Source organism: Crassostrea angulata, chromosome 9 (assembly GCF_025612915.1).
Source record: "Crassostrea angulata isolate pt1a10 chromosome 9, ASM2561291v2, whole genome shotgun sequence".
Classification (NCBI taxonomy): domain Eukaryota; kingdom Metazoa; phylum Mollusca; class Bivalvia; order Ostreida; family Ostreidae; genus Magallana; species Magallana angulata.
Window position 1 is genome coordinate 714674 of NC_069119.1, and position 20035 is coordinate 734708.

General features: G+C 35.4%; 3 protein-coding genes across 3 annotated transcripts in view; 2 read left to right on the forward strand and 1 right to left on the reverse strand.

The window, feature by feature from the left end:
- Positions 1 to 4683: 4683 nt before the first annotated feature.
- LOC128162609 (zinc finger protein 300-like) overlaps positions 4684 to 20035 on the forward strand; it is a 292098-nt gene continuing 276746 nt past the window's right edge. Inside the window, exon 1 of the mRNA XM_052825843.1 lies at positions 4684 to 4923. The gene's annotated coding sequence lies outside the window, so the exon portion shown is untranslated. The remainder of the gene's footprint in view (positions 4924 to 20035) is intronic.
- LOC128162606 (zinc finger protein 300-like) lies at positions 5305 to 6024 on the forward strand. The gene has a single exon (XM_052825841.1). The coding sequence runs from the start codon at positions 5530 to 5532 to the stop codon at positions 6022 to 6024; it is 495 nt and encodes a 164-aa protein (XP_052681801.1). The 5' UTR covers positions 5305 to 5529.
- On the reverse strand, positions 16737 to 19797 carry LOC128162576 (uncharacterized). Its single transcript, XM_052825822.1, has 2 exons — positions 19672 to 19797; positions 16737 to 19408 (listed from the first exon to the last, which is right to left on the reverse strand). The coding sequence occupies exon 2, from the start codon at positions 19370 to 19372 to the stop codon at positions 17702 to 17704; it is 1671 nt and encodes a 556-aa protein (XP_052681782.1). The 5' UTR covers positions 19373 to 19408; positions 19672 to 19797; the 3' UTR covers positions 16737 to 17701.

Here is a 20035-nt window from a genome sequence, read left to right on the forward strand (position 1 = left end):
TACTTTGCCACCGGTAGTGCGGACGCCTTGGTCAGTATTTGGGATGTAGCAGAGCTAGCCTGTATTAGAACCCTCTCCAGGTATTGATAGTTGTACACAATGTATTCACATGTATGATTCACTACACAAATACTGTACCTTTCGTTGCATAGAAACTACACATGTACACTCATAATGGTCTCAAAAACTTATTAGATAATTTTATTTTTCCTTGTAAAATGGTGCTATTTGAGATCTACTAACTGCAAAATGTTTCTGTGTATTTGTGTACTGATAATATTTTGAAAATTTAAAGTTTACTGATATCAAGTTTATGTAGCTCATGCATTTTATATGATATTGTTTAATATGCCCAAGAAATCCAAGATATAAGCAATGAGGTTTTGGTCTCTGTTTCTTTAGAAGATTTTATTAGAATTCAACCATCTTTATATCATATTTTAACTCTACTAAATAGGGAATTCTGATTTTTTGTTTGAATAATTTTTCTGTTTTATTGCATTCACTAAAAAACAGAGACATGGACATTTAATGTGTTTATAACAGGTTAGAGTGGCCAGTCAGAACTCTAAGCTTCAGCCATGATGGCAAAATGTTGGCCTCAGCATCAGAAGATCTTATTATAGACATAGCAGAGGTCGACTCAGGTACGAATGTTATAGTAGATGTTTTATGGATGTTACGTTTACGTAGGGCTCTGCAACAAGCATGGAAAATGTAATCCAGTTGCTTTAGCCTCATTCAGAATTGATATTATTGGTAAAGGCAAATCCTGGTGCATGATGAATGGTAAAAGGTTAGAAATCCGACAGGTACACTTAGTTGACTGGTATCACAGGTACTGGGTGCCCACTTTGTTCTAGTCAGGGTAGTGAGGTGTTTACCCTGGGTGGAATGAGCAGGGTACACAGAACAGGTGTTAGTACACAGACTGGTCAAGTGGAAAGAGATCACCTGGACCGGTGAGACAGACAACACAGATAGGTAGCAGTAACACAGCCCTTCACCTGTATATACATGTAGCTATGGAGACCGGGTGGTGTTGGGTTGATGCTAACAACTGCTTTCTGAAACCAAGAACTGTCACATTTTGTACATGTATACAGTCGAGCTGAAAATATGTAATAGGATTTACTGAAATTTAAAAATTATTTTAAGTTATTTTTAATATCAATATTTTTATCAACCATAATGAAGGACTTGCTTTTGTGTTTGCAAAGTCTAGTACAAGGTCACAAACAACTTGGCCAAGAGACCTTTTGATTTTTTAAGGGGGAACAGGACACGTATCACGTGACTATCATAGCAATGATGCTTTGATATATGCTTACTCTATTATGATGTCGTAGTTGATAAGATTGTATATTGATATGATGTCATTTATTCATTATGGCGTCATACAAGATTTGATAGATCTTTTTCCCGTACTAAACGGCTCTAAATTAGTCTTTGTCAAATTATGAGCTGATGGAAAATTAAAATTTTTAATTTTAGAATTGTTAATGGACAAAATAATTAGCGGTTAATATAATCAGATATCTATTCTGATAATGTTCTGTTCATGATAATCAATAAATCTAAATAATGCATTACTTTTTGATGGTTCCAAACAGAATTTGTCACAAAAGGTCATAATTGCAGAATAAGGGATGGGGGTGATTCTTATTGTAGTATCTCTTTTTAATGCCAAGAAAGTTAACATGAAAATTTTATAAGTTATAAAGCAAATGTTAAGGCTGATCTATGAGTCTTTGAAAAAAAAGTTCAGTGACAACTTTTTAGGTGTCATCACATTTCGTTCAAATTTAGAATCAAAAACTTCAAAATTGAAGTGCTGATTTTAGCCAATGTTGTAAACAATTTTGAAATTTGTTTATGTTCTCAAAATTAATGAATATGATTTGTAAATAAACTCCATCAAATGAACAAATTATTGCAGAAACTTCAAATTGTTAAAAAAAATCATAATGCCAGTAAAGGGGGATAATTCCTATTAAAATATCTTCCTTTTGTAAGGTAAGAAATAGTCGTGAAAATGATATATGTTGTAGTGGACGTCGTTATGTAAATGTGTTAAAAAAGAACAATTAAAATTCATTGACAAATAATTTTACACTGCAACACCCTTTTCCCCCTTAAGTCCAAGTATTTCTGAATTCTGGTATGGATTAGAGTTTTGGATCAACTAAGTGGATTCATTTAAATTCACAGAGGCCAATTTTCATGGATTGTGGTTTTTTTGCTCATTCGTGGGGATGTAATTTTGTGGATGTGTTGATTTTCAGTGTTACGTTTGACAAATTCCCCTTTCATAATTTATTTTCATTGAGGATGTTATTTCGTTGGGAAGGGTAACTCGCGCATACCATGAAATATTTAACCATTCTGAATTCTAATGAATCCCAGTACTGGCATATACTTGCGACACAAAATGCATACGTTTTAGATTTTTGTAACTGAAGATTTTTCATTCTCAGTAATCTCTTTACTTTTAGAGTAATTTTTAAATATCTGGGAATAAATTGCTGATTACTGGTTCATAAGTTTGTCTTTTATGTTTGAAAGTGTATAATATATTCCAGGTACTCCTTATATTTTTATCAGGTAAAAAAGTCATAGAAATAACATGCGAGGCCCTACTTTAACAGTCGCCTGGCATCCCAGTCGCCCCCTACTGGTTTACGCCTGCGACAATCGTGACACGAACGACAGAAATCGGGATGCAGGGACCGTGAAAGTGTTTGGATTCCCCAGCGATAACACGTGAATGTTTTAACTTGGTACTTTATTCATCCAATGAGAGTTGAAGTGAGAAATTTCATGCTCAGAAGTGTGTAAAGGTGGAAAGTGGACAGAAAATAACCAAAGTCAAGAGAAAGTGACATAACACAACTTATGGTGATTTTCATGTGATGAACAAAACACCTGGTGTAAAGGCTGGTGGCAGTTATATTATTGTATTAGACACCATTAATAGATGGATGAAAGGTATGGCATATATTCTGCTTTTGTACTTTAAATGTTTTAAATAATGAAATATTTTTTTTCATCTTATTATGATATCTGATTTTGATACATATATTTTTACAAATGAACACATGAATGAAATTATGTTAATTTTATTTATTTAATTAGAAATTTTAAAAGCTTGGGTTTACATTTGTAATAGATATCTATATATATTGGCTTATAACAAGGTAGATTATCCATCTATCATGCATGCACAATGTACATGCAATGCAATGCATGTACATGCAATGTACATGCAATGTCATTTTACATCCTTGAGCAAGTCATATCAACATTGTAAATCCATGCATGTAACAGTATTTATCAATTAATGTCATGAATACATGTACTTGATGTTTTATGACAGTTTAAAAAAAACCCAAATAACATTCTGCAATATTAATTACTACTCATCAGTTGGATCTATAAGCACTCCTTCTGTTGAAATATTTATACAAATTACTGACTTGTACATGTATGCTTATACATAGAGAGAGGCTCAAAATGCATAGGTGTATTGCAATTAGAGTGTCTCATATTTTAAGTGCCATATACACTCCAATACGGTCTTAAGTTGAAACTTATGTGGAAGCATCCTCAGCTGGCGTTAAGTCAAGGTTGTGAAAATCATGACCCTCGTGGTTAGGATGGGGCGGCTTGGGGCCACAATGGGGGGTCAAATTTTTACATAAGAATACATAGAGTAATTCTTAAAAAATCTTCTTCTCAAAACCATTAGGCCAGGAAAGCTGAAACTTGTATAGAAGCATCCTCAGGTAGTGTAGATTCAAAGTTGTGAAAATCATGACCCTTGGGGGAAGGGTTGGGCCACAATGGGGGGACGAATTTTTACATAGAAATATATAGAGTAAATCTTTAAAACTCATAGGAATATAGAGAAAAATATCTTTAAAAAACATTTGCCTAGAAAAGCTGTTACTTTAGTGAAAGCAACTTCAGATAGGGTAGATTCAATTTTTTCAAATCACAATTTTTAGGAATATTGTGTGGGGCCACATTGGGGATTTAGTTGTACAAAGGAAAACATTTTAGCCATTCACAAAACTGAAATTTTAATTCATATGCTTTTATTTACATGCAAGAATTTTTATATATTGCTGATTCTTTAAAATTGTTTAAACTTTGGCCCCTGGACGATTCTTGTGCCTCACAAGGGGTTCAGAGTTTGATGTAGGTTTATATTCTGTATATAAACAATTGTTAAGGTTTTTTTTGAGAGCTGCAATGCTGACTGTGATATGCCTATACAATCATGTTGGAAAAGGGACTTGATTATAAATATAAGAATATCCAGGGGGAAACATTTTTTTTTCTACATGTATTATACCATATTGTCCAAATATTTTGTATAATGACTCCATAAGCTGATTTTATCATGCCTATTGTTGCTGAGGTGAGCGATGTGGCCCGTGGGCCTCTTGTTTTGAGTTATTGTTATAATGAACCCTGATCTGCTCTTGGAAGATTTGATACTTTGACACTTTTTTTAGTTTGAGAGAGGGGGGGGGGAGAGATGAAGACATAGATAAATATAACAATATTCTGCTGATAGTTTATTGATAGTTGAATGATTACAGTTCTCCTTACTGTAGTTTTATAGAAAGCATGCCTTCACTGTGATCTATTTCTATCTGTTTGTGTTTACAGTGTCACTGGTGGAGGCTGTTTACCTGGAATACGCCCGTCTACTGGCCAACCTAGGACTGAGGGCACCTGCCGAGTTCTACTGATAGAAAGCCGGCGATAAGGGGAGGCAATTCAAAGAGGAAGTCATTCTCTTTACCTAAAAATTGTACCATGTCTGTCAATGATGAAGAAAAAGTGAAGTGATGGTCCTTGTTAACTGACAGTAATAGAGAGAATATTTTCTAACAAACGGTTAAAGATGAACATGTAAAATGATGGCATTACTACTATCTTTCATTACAGTTAACTCATTGAAAAGATGTGGTACATATATTATCATGTGATATATTTCATATGCATGTATTTTTGATTTATAATTTATACAATTTGTCGTACAAATTACAAGTGGATCATTCACTAATTGAAAAATATCTTAAATTTCCTTGATCATAGCATAATTTGTAAATTTATATAATATTAGATTTTATTAAGTTGTAATAACTTTTAATTCAATACATCTTACCTTCAAAATACAATGAAAGAATTTATTTAAAAATTAATGGAAGAACACGTGTAAACTTTTTATAACTTATGAGTTATAATTGGTAGAAAATCAGGACAAATCCGATATATGAATACATGAGAATATCATATCCACAAAAAGGTTTTTGAATTACAAGTACGTAAAAGATATAATAATAATAATATAAATCATCTGCTTCACTAACAGAAGTTTGGAAATTCATGAATGAAAGTACCTACATGTATAATTGTCATCACATAGCAACAGTTCAGGCAGCCTGTACCAAGCTTCAATAACTTTCAAGTTCTCTGCATGATGACATCACCGTCGACAACTTGGCTTCTGATTTCATGGATGTGGTATTTGAAATTGGATACCACAGCCTCAGTGACAATGCCGCCATCAATTCCAGTGGCTCCGTTTCTCCCAACTCCAGTGCTACGGAGCAACTGAAACAGAAGTTTCTTGAGGATTCCAGCATGAAAAACGAGCGTTCTAACTTTGACGATCTGTGTGTGTACGAGTCCATTATGGATAGTTGTTCAAAACCCTGTGACATTTTAGAGGCCAGGAACGTGTTGTCTGCTGTCATTGTGTCGTCTGCTGTCAAGTTTAAACCCACCAAACACCAGTGTCTTGTGAGCGGGAAGACCTACAGAGGAAACACCAACTTGAACTATCACATGGCTACCCACACCGGCATCCGGCCTCACAAATGTTCCATCTGCGGCAAGGCCTTTACCCAGAAGTCCACTCTGCGCACACACTTCCAGATTCACACTGGCGAGAAACCGTACAAGTGCAGGACCTGTACCGTGCATTTGCGGACTACTCCACCTGCATGAAGCACAAGCGGACCCACAGCGGGGAGAAGCCATACGCATGCCCAGAGGTGTGGGAAATGTTTTGCCCAATCCGGAAATATGCTTCTACATCGGCAGACACACAGGAAAAACTGAAATTCCACAAAAAGTGCTTATACATTATAGAATACTTTAAAGAAAGTGCCAATATTTACATTCTGAATTCCTTGTGGTTTTTTTTTATAAAGTTTGTTATTACTGCATTAAATCAGTACTGTTCATTATTTCAATGTATATGTATTGCATTATGTTTTATGTATTTTAACATGTGGAATGTTCATGTAAATGTATATAGTACGTGCATTTGTAATTGTGTTTGACTGTTATTTTTTTTGTAAAAAAACATCATTTCAAGATTTTCATTTATTAAAAAAATAAATGTTCTATTCATACATTAACAGCTGTTGGTTTATTTTGTAAAGCATGCAGAAACACTTTTTTGAAACAACATTTAAGTAAAACGGATATTTATTTTTACAAAAGAAATTAAGACATAAAAAATGTACATTTTCAATATCAATGAACATTTTAGAAGTAAAAATTATGAGAAATTTTGAAAAAAATCCATTATCAGAATAAAACAAAAATTAATTTGAATGTGACATTTTTCCATACAGATCTACCCTCTGCCAAAAATTATACTTAGACCTTCTACAGGTTCACTGCACACTGAGGGGTTCTTATACCATTGTACTTTTGTGCAGTCAATCTTCGAGTTATCCGCCCTTTAATGTATAGTAATTTATTATGCGGTCTTAATTCGAGGTTAATGTTTAAAAAAATTATAGGACTATATGTGATATGGGCCTTTAATGGCCCTATAATTAAAAATGAACATCATCAATTTACAGTGTGATAATCTCTGCTTCCTTTGTCAGATATACATGTGAAGTATTTTCATAATTTTTACTTTGATTCATAAGATCCGTATTTGATGAAAAATGACGTAAAATTAAGATTTTTCTTTTCCCACCATTTTTGCATTTTAGCGTTAAACGGCTTTTTTCAAGCAGTTTTGTTTTACTGAAGACATCGGGCGATTGCTTGAAAAATAGTATTATCATAATTATATAGTTCTTTGACAAAAAGAAACTTAATACATGACTGAGTATATATTACCGTGGGATGCCGGATGATCCGTATTTGAGGGGGGGGGGGGGGGGGTGGTGGCGTCGATCTTTCAATATATGTAGGACACAGACCACAATAATTTTTCCCTCTTATTCCTTTATACAAAAATAAATCATATAAAAAATTCCACCGGCTCAAATGAGTTCAAATACAGCAAACCTATAGAATGACACTAGTCCAACAACATATCCAAACTACAGGAAAATCAATCGAGAGGGGACTGAGATATGGCCCCTAAAATAACCCCTACCATGAAAAATTTACTTTCACTTTAAAATTTGTGTAAACATTGGCCTCTTTACACCCTTTCCACTGCGCATGTAAAGATAATTTTTCTAAATTTTTTCCTGCCTGTATTTTTTTTCAAACCTTCTTCTTTCCATCCATGCCATTAAAGGACCCAAATTCGACCATTTAGTACCCCTAGGAATTTTTAAAATAATACATAACATTTTTAGAATGGAACTACATGCGTGGTCAATTAGCACAGGGTAAAAATAGTGGTATGTGACCTAATAATTACACAATTCTTCTTTGATTTTGATGAAATTTGGTAGGTAGACACTTATACCTATAATACACCTCCCTGTGAAATTTAGCGGGAATTGTGTATTCTGCATCAGAGTTATAGGCCTTTGAAATCTGGTCCAGGAAGGCTGAAATAACATGCAAAATCTCGCACCCTACACACAATATTCCAATTTTGAGGCGTTCGCTTTTTAAAATTTCAAAAAAGTAACTTGAATTTATTTTAAAATAAGTTATGGTACTCCCTTGATGTTTCTACCGCGTCTGTTATGTGTTTATAACGCTTTTAGTGCGTTGACAGCCATCGGACACAACTACATGTATACTTATATAGGACTGTCTATAACAGCAGAAACCTGCATGTAAGCGGGTATGACAATTCTGTTGTGTTTGCAAATATTCAAAGACTTAACATGACGTGATATTTACATTGAGTGTATAGTTTCCCCTTACAATTGGAAATCTGCGGTGTTCATTTTGTCTGCACCGCTTGGTGTGTTTTAGCAGGCACGTAGCATCAGGGGGGGCAGGGAGGGCCTGCCCCCCCCCCCACTTTTTCTCGCAGCAAGAAATTTTTTAAAATTTACATATAAAAAAAAATGAATCATAATGGAGTTGGCCCCCCCCCCCCCCACTTTTTTGGAAGGAAGTAAAAAATTGATATGAAGATAAGGAAAGGAGGAGTCAAATTGAAGTTACCCCCCCCCCCCCCCCCCCCTACGGATGAGGAATTTCAGGATTTGGAGGGGAAAAAATTTTGGGTAGGGAAGAATTTTTTTTTTTTTTGGAAGTATAGTTTAGTCTACCCCCCCCCCCCCCCCCCCCCACACGGATTAGGATATTGATGATTTTTGGAAACTGTAAATTTTCTTGGTTTTTTTTATTTTTCTGCTTGTCAAGATTTTTTGGATGGGTCTGCCCCCCCCCCCCCCCCACACTTCCAAAAACGATGCTAAGTGCCTGTTTAGGACCGACAACATTTGAAATAAAAAAAATTGAAGTGCGTGCCATTTTTTTCTGATGTTACCAGCTCGTAAATAATTTCAAATCAATGTTATAACGGTCTTTTTGTGATCCAACCTTTATAGAGTAATGTCTTGAAATAAACAGTGAAATTGAAGTTAAAGGTGTACTTCGCTTGAAACCTCGTCATTTTTAACTTGTTATGACGCAAGGAATAAATAGCTACGCTCTATACTGAAATTCCAAGGTCTTGTTTAAATTATCCTACTTCCTGACCTCTTATATGTTTTTAAATTAATGTTAACGGTCTTTTTTGCAATTGTGGGCCCGTATTTTCAGGTTAATGTCTTCTTTCTAATTCACGAATTATCTCTAAAGTAGTTTTACTAAAATCGTTTCAAATAAATGCAACTTTTTTTCAAGCTGTTGAAAAGTGATCCCGAGTACTAGTATAAGTTTCAGGAATTCTCTCTCTTCAATTTTAAGTTTTGCTTGATAACATTAATGATTTATGATAAAGAGTACATGTAAGAACTCAGTATCCTGTTATCAAACGGTGTAAATAAAACTAAGATGACGACCATTTGATCCTGAAGGGGGGGGGGGGGGGGGGTAGTATTTATATAGACAAGCATTTACTTCCATTTATTCTTGGGTCTAAATTCTGAATAAATAAGTTAACAAGAGACATTCACAGAGAATTCAGTGTCCTTTCTGTCAGATTTTGTTCCTACATGTAGCTAAAGATTATTCAAATGTACCAGAACGGAATACATATACACTGTACTGGTCCTTAAAAAAATAACAAATCTAATTTGAACAGCCCCTGTTTTACGTACTTTTGCTCAGTCTCAGAGGAATAAATAATTATAAATTCTCTCGTGTTTCTAGAGCTATGGCGATAATGTTTTTAATGAGTTCTGTGAATTCGAATTAGACTATTAAAATGAACATTGCATTTAAAACACACATATGATTGAATAACATTTTCGTTCGTTTAAAGTTCGACTATAGAAATAACTTTCTTGTGTAGATAAGTGATATTTGGCCCATACGTTGAAAGTTACATGTATATCACAATATCTTGGTTTTATCGCAATAACAAAAAACCTGTACGTATTACTTTGATTATCATCTAAAATTTATCGACATAAATAACTTTAATTGATTGTAAAATCTCTCTCTCTCTCTCTCTCTCTCTCTCTCTCTCTCTGTTCGGCACTTTCAAATGGAGACCATAATACGGTGTGTTCCCGTTTTGCACACATTTGATAATTGGTTATAGAACAATAGGTGTGATTTGTGTTGTGATAGCAATTATAGTCTGCTTTCAGTCAAATATTTTACCTGGATTTTTACCTGTGTTTTATCAGCACCTTAACAATAAAACAAGAATATAGACATTTTATTGTGTTTTAGGTCTAATAATAATAATAACTATCATCTTTTTTTTTCGTTTTATAAAATAAAGATAATGATATATATTTAAAAAGTCTTCAATTTCCGCAAATTGATAAAAAAATAATGATAAGATGATTTGACTTTCACATTTTTGTCCATTTACCTTAAATATAAAATCAAATGATTTAGGAAAAATTGCTGGTCCCAAGCCTATTGAAAGCTGATTCAATGGATAATTATATGATGAAGGGGAAAACTACATAGACAGTCATATGGGGTACTCCGTGTCTCTTTTTACAACTTAGTTGCAAAATATGTAAAACGCATGTTTATTAATTGATTGTTTGGTATCAACAGATTTTCTCTTCAAACTTTTAGCATGTACATGTAATTCCTATAGACAGTAAGTTAAACTAAGGCGCTACATATTCAACATTTTCGCAATAATCTTTCTTGTTTAAAAATGTTGAAAATGAAACTGTTCATGACCAAATTGATGTTTGAAATCAAATTCATGAATATGGATGTCAATTATTATGTAAAAGTGCTTTTATTCAATTTATATTGTAACATAAAATAAATGTAAATATTAATTGCGAGTAGAGATGTTTTATTTTTTTTAATTGTCAATTGCCCTCGCAGGAAGGTCACCCTCGGGAATTGTGATATAAACTATAGCAATTAAGCAATTATATCACCTGGTCAAATTCCCGTTTCGCACACATTTTTTCGATACCTAATTTTCAAATGTGTGCAAAACGGGAACAAACCCATAATACGCATTTGATGTTTTGACAATGCGCTGTTATAAATACTTAAACTTGGACAATTAGTGGCTTCTATGACTGTCACCACAACCAGTTAACTGTTGTTTTATGAATTTTAAGAAAAAAGATTTGGGAATATTGTTTGCAAAATAATAGCGGTTGGTATAATCATTTATTTCTTAAAGTATTGAACAGGAAAAAACCCAATAATTGTAAATCAACATCATATCTATTTTGAAAGTAGAATTGTTCATAAAATAGGGGGGGGGGGAGTTTTAATTAGGTTCACGTAATAATAATATAATAATCATAGTGCTTACAGCTATTGCACCACAATCGTTATTGCTTTACATTAACGAGTAAACTTAATCAGATAGAATAAATAGTGCTTGTTTTGGGGGGGGGGGGGGGGTAACAGTTGAAATTGACACCCCTCAAAAACTATTGTCAAGCGTTTAAGATATACTACATTTTTATAGGAATGACTTGAATTTTACAGCGTACCTTACGCGCTTAATTTACGCGCATGTAACAATTCATTTTGTTAAACCCGTTGCCAAGTAAGTTGCTAACACTGATGGTAATAGAATCGATTAATAACTGCGTCTTAACCAATCAGATTTCAGTACCCGCACGTAAAGAGTTTTTTTTTACCTATAACTCTAAAATAAATCTTGCTTACCAAAAACTTATTATTGCCAAAATAATAAATTCCTTATCCATGGGGGGGGGGGGGGGGGGGGGGGGGGGGTTAGTGTACCTATAACTGCAGTTTTCAATATTACTTTTAATATTTCTTTATTTTCATTTCAATTCGGAAATGACGGGTCTGACCGATCCCCGATGATATGTGCCTGGATGGTTAGGTCTTAAACTTTGCCCCCCCCCCCCAAAAAAAAAGAGGGCGCTAAGCCCCCTAGCCCCCCCCCCCCCAGTTCGACGCCTATGTAACACATATTATAGTAGTTAATAAATATGTACGTGCATGGTGTTTGAACTACTTTTGATTAAAAAAAAACCCACATTTTTATTTTAAACCTGGTAAATTAAAACATTGATAACACAGACTATCATAAGGTAACGATCTGTAATTTTTTTTCAGCAAAGCTAGTTGTTTTTTTAATGACATTAATGTGTTGCATTTCAATTTTTTAATTTGGGGTCCTTTCTTAAACTTGTAGTCAAATAACCAAAATGCGTTGATATTATTATTTTCAATACAATTCATTTTTTTCATTCGGGCCTGCAAAATGTAACCTCAAATTTAAATTATGATACACAATATGCAGGCATCTGACGTTATAAAATTTTCTCAGGTGGCCGTGTTACACATATCTTTAGTGAATGTGCGTGTGTTATGTACACTTTTATCTTGATCAGAGTGTAATAGAGTCATTCTTTTCGAATAATTTTAGTGGCTCTGAAAAGAGCCGTTTCTCATAATTCATGATACTGGTTGATAGGACGGTAGCTGTGAAATCATTGGACCATGACATCTCCATCCTCTTCCTCTTCTTCTGAGTCACGCCTGACTTGTTGCATCTCCTGAGCTTTGATCATGGCGTATTCGTAGTAAACGTTGCGTAGACCCTCGATTGCCGCCAGGCGCAGACGTAGAGAGTACCGGAAAGAACGTCGACCGGAAGCATGCGCCATTCGGTATCGTCTGCTGGCGGAGGAAAGTTTCTCGTTGAGCATCACAATCTGGAGGCAGGCTTTCTTGAAGTAAATTTCAGAGTGGTCTAATTTCTTGGCTAACTGCATCACGTTGGCGGAAGACATTCTGCTTTTGTTGTCAACTATCTGTGGAATAATATGGTTTTTCGTGTCGATACGGTTTTTATAAGGATTTTGTCGGGGTTCCTTTGATAAGGCTTCCTCTTCTGAGCGGTCTGAAATACCGCAACAAATGGCGCCGATGTCGGCATTGCGTTCCGAATCAAAGCCGCTATCTGGTTTTTAACAATGCCACAATGCACCGCCACAATCTTGAGATAAATTCTGATTTTTAGGGTAAAAAATGGTAAAGCAAGTTCTTAATGTATATTCATTCAGGGTATGACCGAAAAAGTTATTTCAAAGTGAAACCATATAAAGTATTATTTTTAAGAACAAAAATTAAAACAAGGACTGAAGATATGGCCTAAAATTTGAAACCATCGAAATAATTTAAATTTTGCAAGCTAGATCTGTAAAAATTAATTGTCAAGTGTTATATAGAACCAATTTTTTTGAATTGGATTCTGTTTAAGACTATGAATTATACTTTTAATATTACATGTAATTCACATAAGTAGTTCCATTGATTTCTATATAAGTTTTAAGTTTGAAAATATATTTCATACTTGTTGTTAAAACAACTTGTTTTACAATTATGCAACAAGAAAGTTCTAATTCTGTTGTTATAAAAGCAAAATTTTAAGAATAAATTTTTCATTTTATTTGTTATATTTCCATAGAAAATCAGCAACAGACGTAAAAAGTCCCTAATAAACTTTATCGATTTTCTTAAGAAATAGAAAAAAATACTATTGTATTTTATCATGTATAAACTTGTTTTTATTTTTTTTAGCGATACTGCTAAGTTTATGTATTTTTTTTTCATTTTCCACATGTTTACTCAGTAAAATAAACACTGAATGTTGAAGGGGACTACTTTACATTGATAAAATATCGATAGATTTTTTTAAATGCTTAGTAGTTCTGATACAAATGTAGTTTCATTCAATTACGGTCTTCATATATTCCACGGGAGAAACTTTTTTTTGGGGGGGGGGGGGGTTAGGGGTTAGGGGCAGTTCGGTTTTTTCTTTCAAAACATTGTACCTTGTCTACGGCAAATCTTATTCTAGGTCTGTTCCCGTTCTGTAACGTTTACGCTATATACGCGTATAGCTTGCTTTATATTTCATATTTTGGAAAGAAAGATAAATGATGGGGGACCTTAAAAAATATCAATCCACCCGTAATCAAATTCAATGATGTACTGGTAATTGAACTGTATATCTTTAACCGCCCCCCCCCCCCACCTATCAAACCCAGTTACAACCGAGTTAATCACCTGGGCAGAACACCCCAACCCTCCTCTGTGTAACATTGATGTTCGGGACTTTTTTTTTTTTAGTCACCCCAAATTAAATATTTCCGTTGTACACTACAAATTACCAAAAACATACTACGTCTAAAATCATTATAAATGTAATTTTTAGTAGTCATGGGCATACGCGGATCTAGATGAGTCGAAGCCCCCCCCTCCCTTCAATTCAACCTTATATTTAATTCACAAAGTAAATTATCGACGTAAACCAGGCCTAGGATCCTTCTCCAAACAAAGTACCCCCCCCCTTCCCCGCCCTGGGAAATTATCTGAATCCGCACATGATTTCATATTGCATGGGGCGGCGAATTTGATAGAAAATAATAATAATATTATATTGTAGCATAAGCGTCGGAACCGGGGGGGGGGGGGGGGTTGGGGGGGGGGGGGGCTTAGACCTAACCATTATGGACATAGGATCATAGAGGGTTTAGCCCCCCCCCCCATTTTTTCTCGCAGTTAAGATAATTGTTCTTAAATTTACCTTGAAAGATTGAGAAGTTGGAGTCATAGGCATAATAGCCCCCCCCCCACCACGGATTAGGAATTTCATGATTTGGGGGGGAAAAATTGGGTAGGTAAGATTTTTTTTTTATTCTGGAAGTATAGGTATTCTCTCCCCCCCCCCCCCCCCCCACACGGATTAGGATTTCCATGATTTTGGGAATTAGTTTTTTCCTCAATATTTCTGAGGATTAGTCCAGCCCCCCCCCCCTTTCAATTTGCTTCCGATGCCAGAGTGTAGTAGATAAATACTTAAATAGAACAGCGCTTTGTACTATAATTAATATGCTCATACATTGTAATATTCTCCTGAACGTAGCCTAGTCACGGTAGAATTATTCTTTCTATAGCCTAAGGGGGTTAAGGGTGAGGGACCGCATTCTTTGCGAGTGGAGGGGGGGGGGTATATTTCAAGTCGGGTTCGTAATACAGAGACCAGTCGTCTGGATGATGATGGTGGTAATTTTTTCTTAGTATGCAAAGCTGATCTTCATTTGTTTCTACTTCCTTGAAGGGGTTGTAATGGTCGAATGTGAAGGTACACACAGCACTCTTGAGTCCCGTTCTTGTTGGAAGCCTCCGCCTTTCCATGCCGGTCACAGCCTCTGCTCCTGATGACTCCGAAAGACATTTCAGCTGTTTTGCCCAATTGATTGAAGTAGTCTGTGGGAAGCTTTCTCTCAGTCTGCTCTACTGCATTACAGTATGTAAAAGCACAGGAATGACAATATCCATGTTGTTTATGTAACAGAGACAGTTTTTGCCTCTGCTGGGGTTTGAACCCAGGTCCTCTGGCACGCCAGTCCAGCACTCTACCGATCGAGCTAAAGGGTTAACCCGCTAGCCAGAGCTAGTAGGAATGCCATATACCTGACTCTACCACATTGTCCCCCTCCAAGGAAAGAGGCGTCCCGACTCTCCTGGAGTGCCAATGCCTGTGGGGCAAAGTTCTAGAAACAATCTCTCTCATCCGCCAGAGAATACCCGGGTCCCAACGTGGGCGCCAAATGTAACAGAGACAGTTTTTGCCTCTGCTGGGGTTTGAACCCAGGTCCTCTGGCACGCCAGTCCAGCACTCTACCGATCGAGCTAAAGGGTTAACCCGCTAGCCAGAGCTAGTAGGAATGCCATATACCTGACTCTACCACATTTAAATGATAAAGTTGCCTCCCTTTGACTAGTAGATCTTTTAATAATTATGTAATTTTTAAACTTTACATACATACTGCATGGCTTATAAATCATTCCAATTATTTTGATACAAGTTAAATGCATGGATTTTAATCTATGTTTCATAATCCCAGATTACACATAGTGAATTAAATGTAGTTATTAATAAATGGTCTTAATTTTGCAAAAGTAATTGAGCATAATTTTTTTTTAATAATGTCAGTTTACAAAATGTTTTGTTTCACTTTAAGGTGCCCACAACCAAGAAGATAATGGTGCCCCCAGTCACTAGACTATTTCTTCCTCTCGATGCTGACGGAGGATTGTTGACCGTGCAGTTCCGTCATTTCAGAAGACAATTAAAATTTTGTATGCACAAGGTATAATTCACAAAGCTTGCATTAATGCAGCCTTGTTGTGCGGCAGAGAATTTGGTTTAAAGCCATAGGAATGCCCTTTCTCAAATATTTGCATGCATGATTCAAATAGAGCGTAAAAATTATCTCCCAATTATATCAACAGCAGGGTTTAAGAGAAATGGAAATATTAGTAAATTATTTGTTTAATCATCATCCTTCCATATTTCATTTAATTCATTAGAATATATTCTTGCTAATCAATGTACTCAATCCAGAATTAATAATTTTGCATCTTAAATTGACATTTAATGATCAGTCATTTTAGCATCTCTATATACCTGAAATTTGGGTAAAATCCAGCCTTTTTTAAAAGCTTATGTATCTTAAAACAAGCACTTTTTTCATATTTCACATGTATTTTACTTGTTACAGTCATCAAATAGCAGTCAAATCATCTCAGATATCGCTGTCAGCCCACACTCATAACTGCACTTGCTGAGAGAGAGAGAAAGAGCCTCATACCTCACTGCTCCACTGACCACAGATAGGCAGTATAACTGCTGCTTCAACGAAGACAAATTGGTACCGGTACTTATATGTACAAACTTTGTACTTTTATTTGATATATAATATAATTCCTCTCCCTCTTTTAAATTAAATTACTTGTTAGCATGACAATTGGATAATTGCTGACCCTGCAGGCGCCACAGTTTTGACGCCATCATGTGGTTGATGTCAAATTTAAAAGGCTAGTTGCTGAAAACAATACAATGATTTCTTTGTTTAAAGTTTTATTTAAAAACATTAATTATCATAAAGCATTCATAAGCAGTATCATGTATATCTATGTCAATATACTCATTGTCTAAATACATTTTTAGAAATCTTGTAAGCAGTTCTGGAAAATCTTTCAGATAAAAACACCAAGGGACAAAATATATTTCACACAAGGATTTTGTAAAGTTAGAACAGAAGATACAAGATTAGCAGTAAATCAAACATCTACTCTAATTCTAAAGGTTCAAAGGTAAGTCACAACAATTGTCTCATTGGATATGAATTCTGATTGGGTTAATATACTGGTATCACTCCTCTATATAAGTAATGGGCCTCAGTCCCTTTGTGGCCTCACTCCATTGCTGGTAAAGAATTGAGTGCTACCTGTCTGTTAACCCATTATGTGTAATTAAAACATGTCACACAGAGTTTGCTGATATAAACCACATGTAACAAATACAGTCCATTCATTCTAATGTAACAAACACAGATTATAGACACAGTAAAACAGTCACTTTATATACATGTAATAGAAAAAGGAGTTTGTCTATATGTAATATACATGTACATAGAATTACTTGATATATACATGTAATACATAAACACAGTTTGTTTACATACAATATATAAACATGGCCTGTTTCCTTGAGATGTAATATCAATATTAAGGAGCAATTTGTTTACATACAAACATATGATATATAAACAAATAAAGATTGAAGAAATGGAATGATTGACTCATGACAACCTAACACAGATACAGTTAGACAGTCTGTTTACATCTTGTAGACACGGTCAGTGTATGTGTGATACATTAAATTATCCACACACAGCGTGTTTACATCTGATACACACCGTACGATGACATGTAATGTGTATAGTTTGTTTACATTATATCTACACACAGTATGTAATATATACTTATACGCTTTGTTTACATATAATTGATACAGTTAATTGATTTACATGTAATATTGGATTTTCTTCACTTTACCTGTGTCATTAGCCACAAAGAGGTTGTCTCTGGTGTCCACACATAAAGCCCATGGAACCTGTAAATCACAGTTGTCAATGTAGCGGAGGAACTGTCCGTCCTGATCCAGGATGTGGATACGCTGGTTGTTCCAGTCTGCTGTCAGGATCCGACCCTGGCTGTCTGTTGTGATGCCGAATGGATAGAATGATCTCTTGGTAGTAGAGGGAGGACCAGTGTAGGTAAACCGGAGTTTCCCGGCCTGATTAACCACCACTACTGCATGGGCTATATTGTCTGACACACAGATATCTAGGTTCCTGTTCTCACTGATGTATTTATTGTAACCAGATGAATAGATAGGTTGTCCTTTGTCATTGTACTGAATACTTTGTTTCTCTGTGGAGCCAGAGTAACGCACAACTTTTGTTTGTTTATCATCATCATCATCACTGTCCATGACAACCAGGAGGTCACCAGAGGAGGTACTACAGACACCGTAAGGTTTCCACCCCCGTAGTCTGATCACTGTCTGTATCTGTGTATTCTTCACTATGTTCACAGTTCTATCATCTTCATCAGTATAAACTAGACCCCCACTCCTTGTCACTGCTATGTCCCGTGGATAGTTCCCTGACTTGGTTTGGATGGACTCCACTAGTTCTCCTTGGAGGTTGTAGAGTTTCATCATGTTGTCCTCACCACACGTCCAGATCTCTGTGTCATTCAGACACATCACACTGCATAGATAATTATACCCTGTGTCTATAGCTGTGATGACCCGGGGTACATCCTTCAGTGACCGGTCTGGGGGAGAGGATTCGGCTCCCTGGGGCGGCATGCTGTAGTCTTGTTCCTCTGTTGTAAAAGATAATGCTGACAGAGAACCAAACTGTTTAATCAGCTGATCTGTGTGGATTTCCTGAGTCCTAAAATTTGGTAAGGACACTTTGAGTTTAGGAGGCAATCTTCTAAATTCAGCGTTCCTGGATTTGTACTCGGAGACAAGGCAGACATCTTTGGAGTTCAGTAACTTCTTCAGTTCAGCAATGGTTTGTGTGATTTCAGAAATGGTGTGTGTGATTTCATCTTCCTGATTATTTACGATGGGCAGGTGTTTGGATTCCATTTCCTCCACGTTAGATTTCAGGTTTGTGATAATGGTGTCTATTTCTCTGTGCCAGACTTCTCCTTGTTTGTCAATTGCTGTTGTCAATTTCCGGGAGTTTTTACTCAGATCAGCTTTCTGCACTGGGATGTTAGATGCAATCTCTTTGTATTTAGGATAAATGAATTTTTCTAATTCTTGCAAATCTTTTTCTAAAATTTCTGTTTTAATTTCAAAACTTTGGAAAATGTCAATTTTTTTATGTCCTGAGTGTTTTCCAGAAGAAATACATTTTGCAGAAATAGGAATGTCACATTGTTCACAATGGAGTTCACATTGTTTGGTGGGGTGTTTCCTACATTTAGGATTGTTCAGAGTTGTTAAATATTGTTTAAGTGGAACCACTTTATGAACTTTAGAGGAATCAGAGAAATGTTTCTCTACACAGTCTTTACACAGATGTATATGACAAACTTCACAGTACATGGGGGCCACAGAGTCCTGACACAGGGTGCAGCGTACAACATCCTGGGCGCTGTTCCTGGGGTCCATGATTAGGGATCCCTTGTAAGTATAGGGGAACTCAACCTGGAAAGTAAATTCAGTATGTATATATGATGTATACATGTATTATCTTGGTTTGATTAATGTGTTATTATATTTAAGATTCAGATATATTCCATTTCATGGATAAAATTTATATCTGTGTAGAGTCATGCATGTATAAGTATTTTTTTTTATTTTTCATGACTGATTACAAAAAAAGAATGAATTTAAACATAAGAAAATATTAGTCCAAAGATTTTAGATTATCAAGAAAAAACAATAAGAAAGTGGATTATAAAACTTACCTAATGTTACCCCATTAGTAAACTTCAGGTCCCCATGATCCAACATGGCGGGCGTCAGGTGTTTATTCTTTCTGGTCGGTTGCTACCTGTGCAAGATCACGTGAATGAATTTAATGCCAGGTAGTAATTTGTGCTTGTGTATGTGTTGGTTCAGAATTCAGGTCACCCATTGTTGGGAAGTTTAAATAGATCTGACATTTTTATCACTATTTATAGGTAAAGGGTAATATATTAATTTTTATTATGAGAAAAATATATAACGTTTTAAAGAAATAGATTTTGTTTCTTATGACTAGAGATCTTTTTTCTGAAATCGACACTTCTCTATAAAAGCTGATGTGGTGTAATGTTGCACACATTCCTT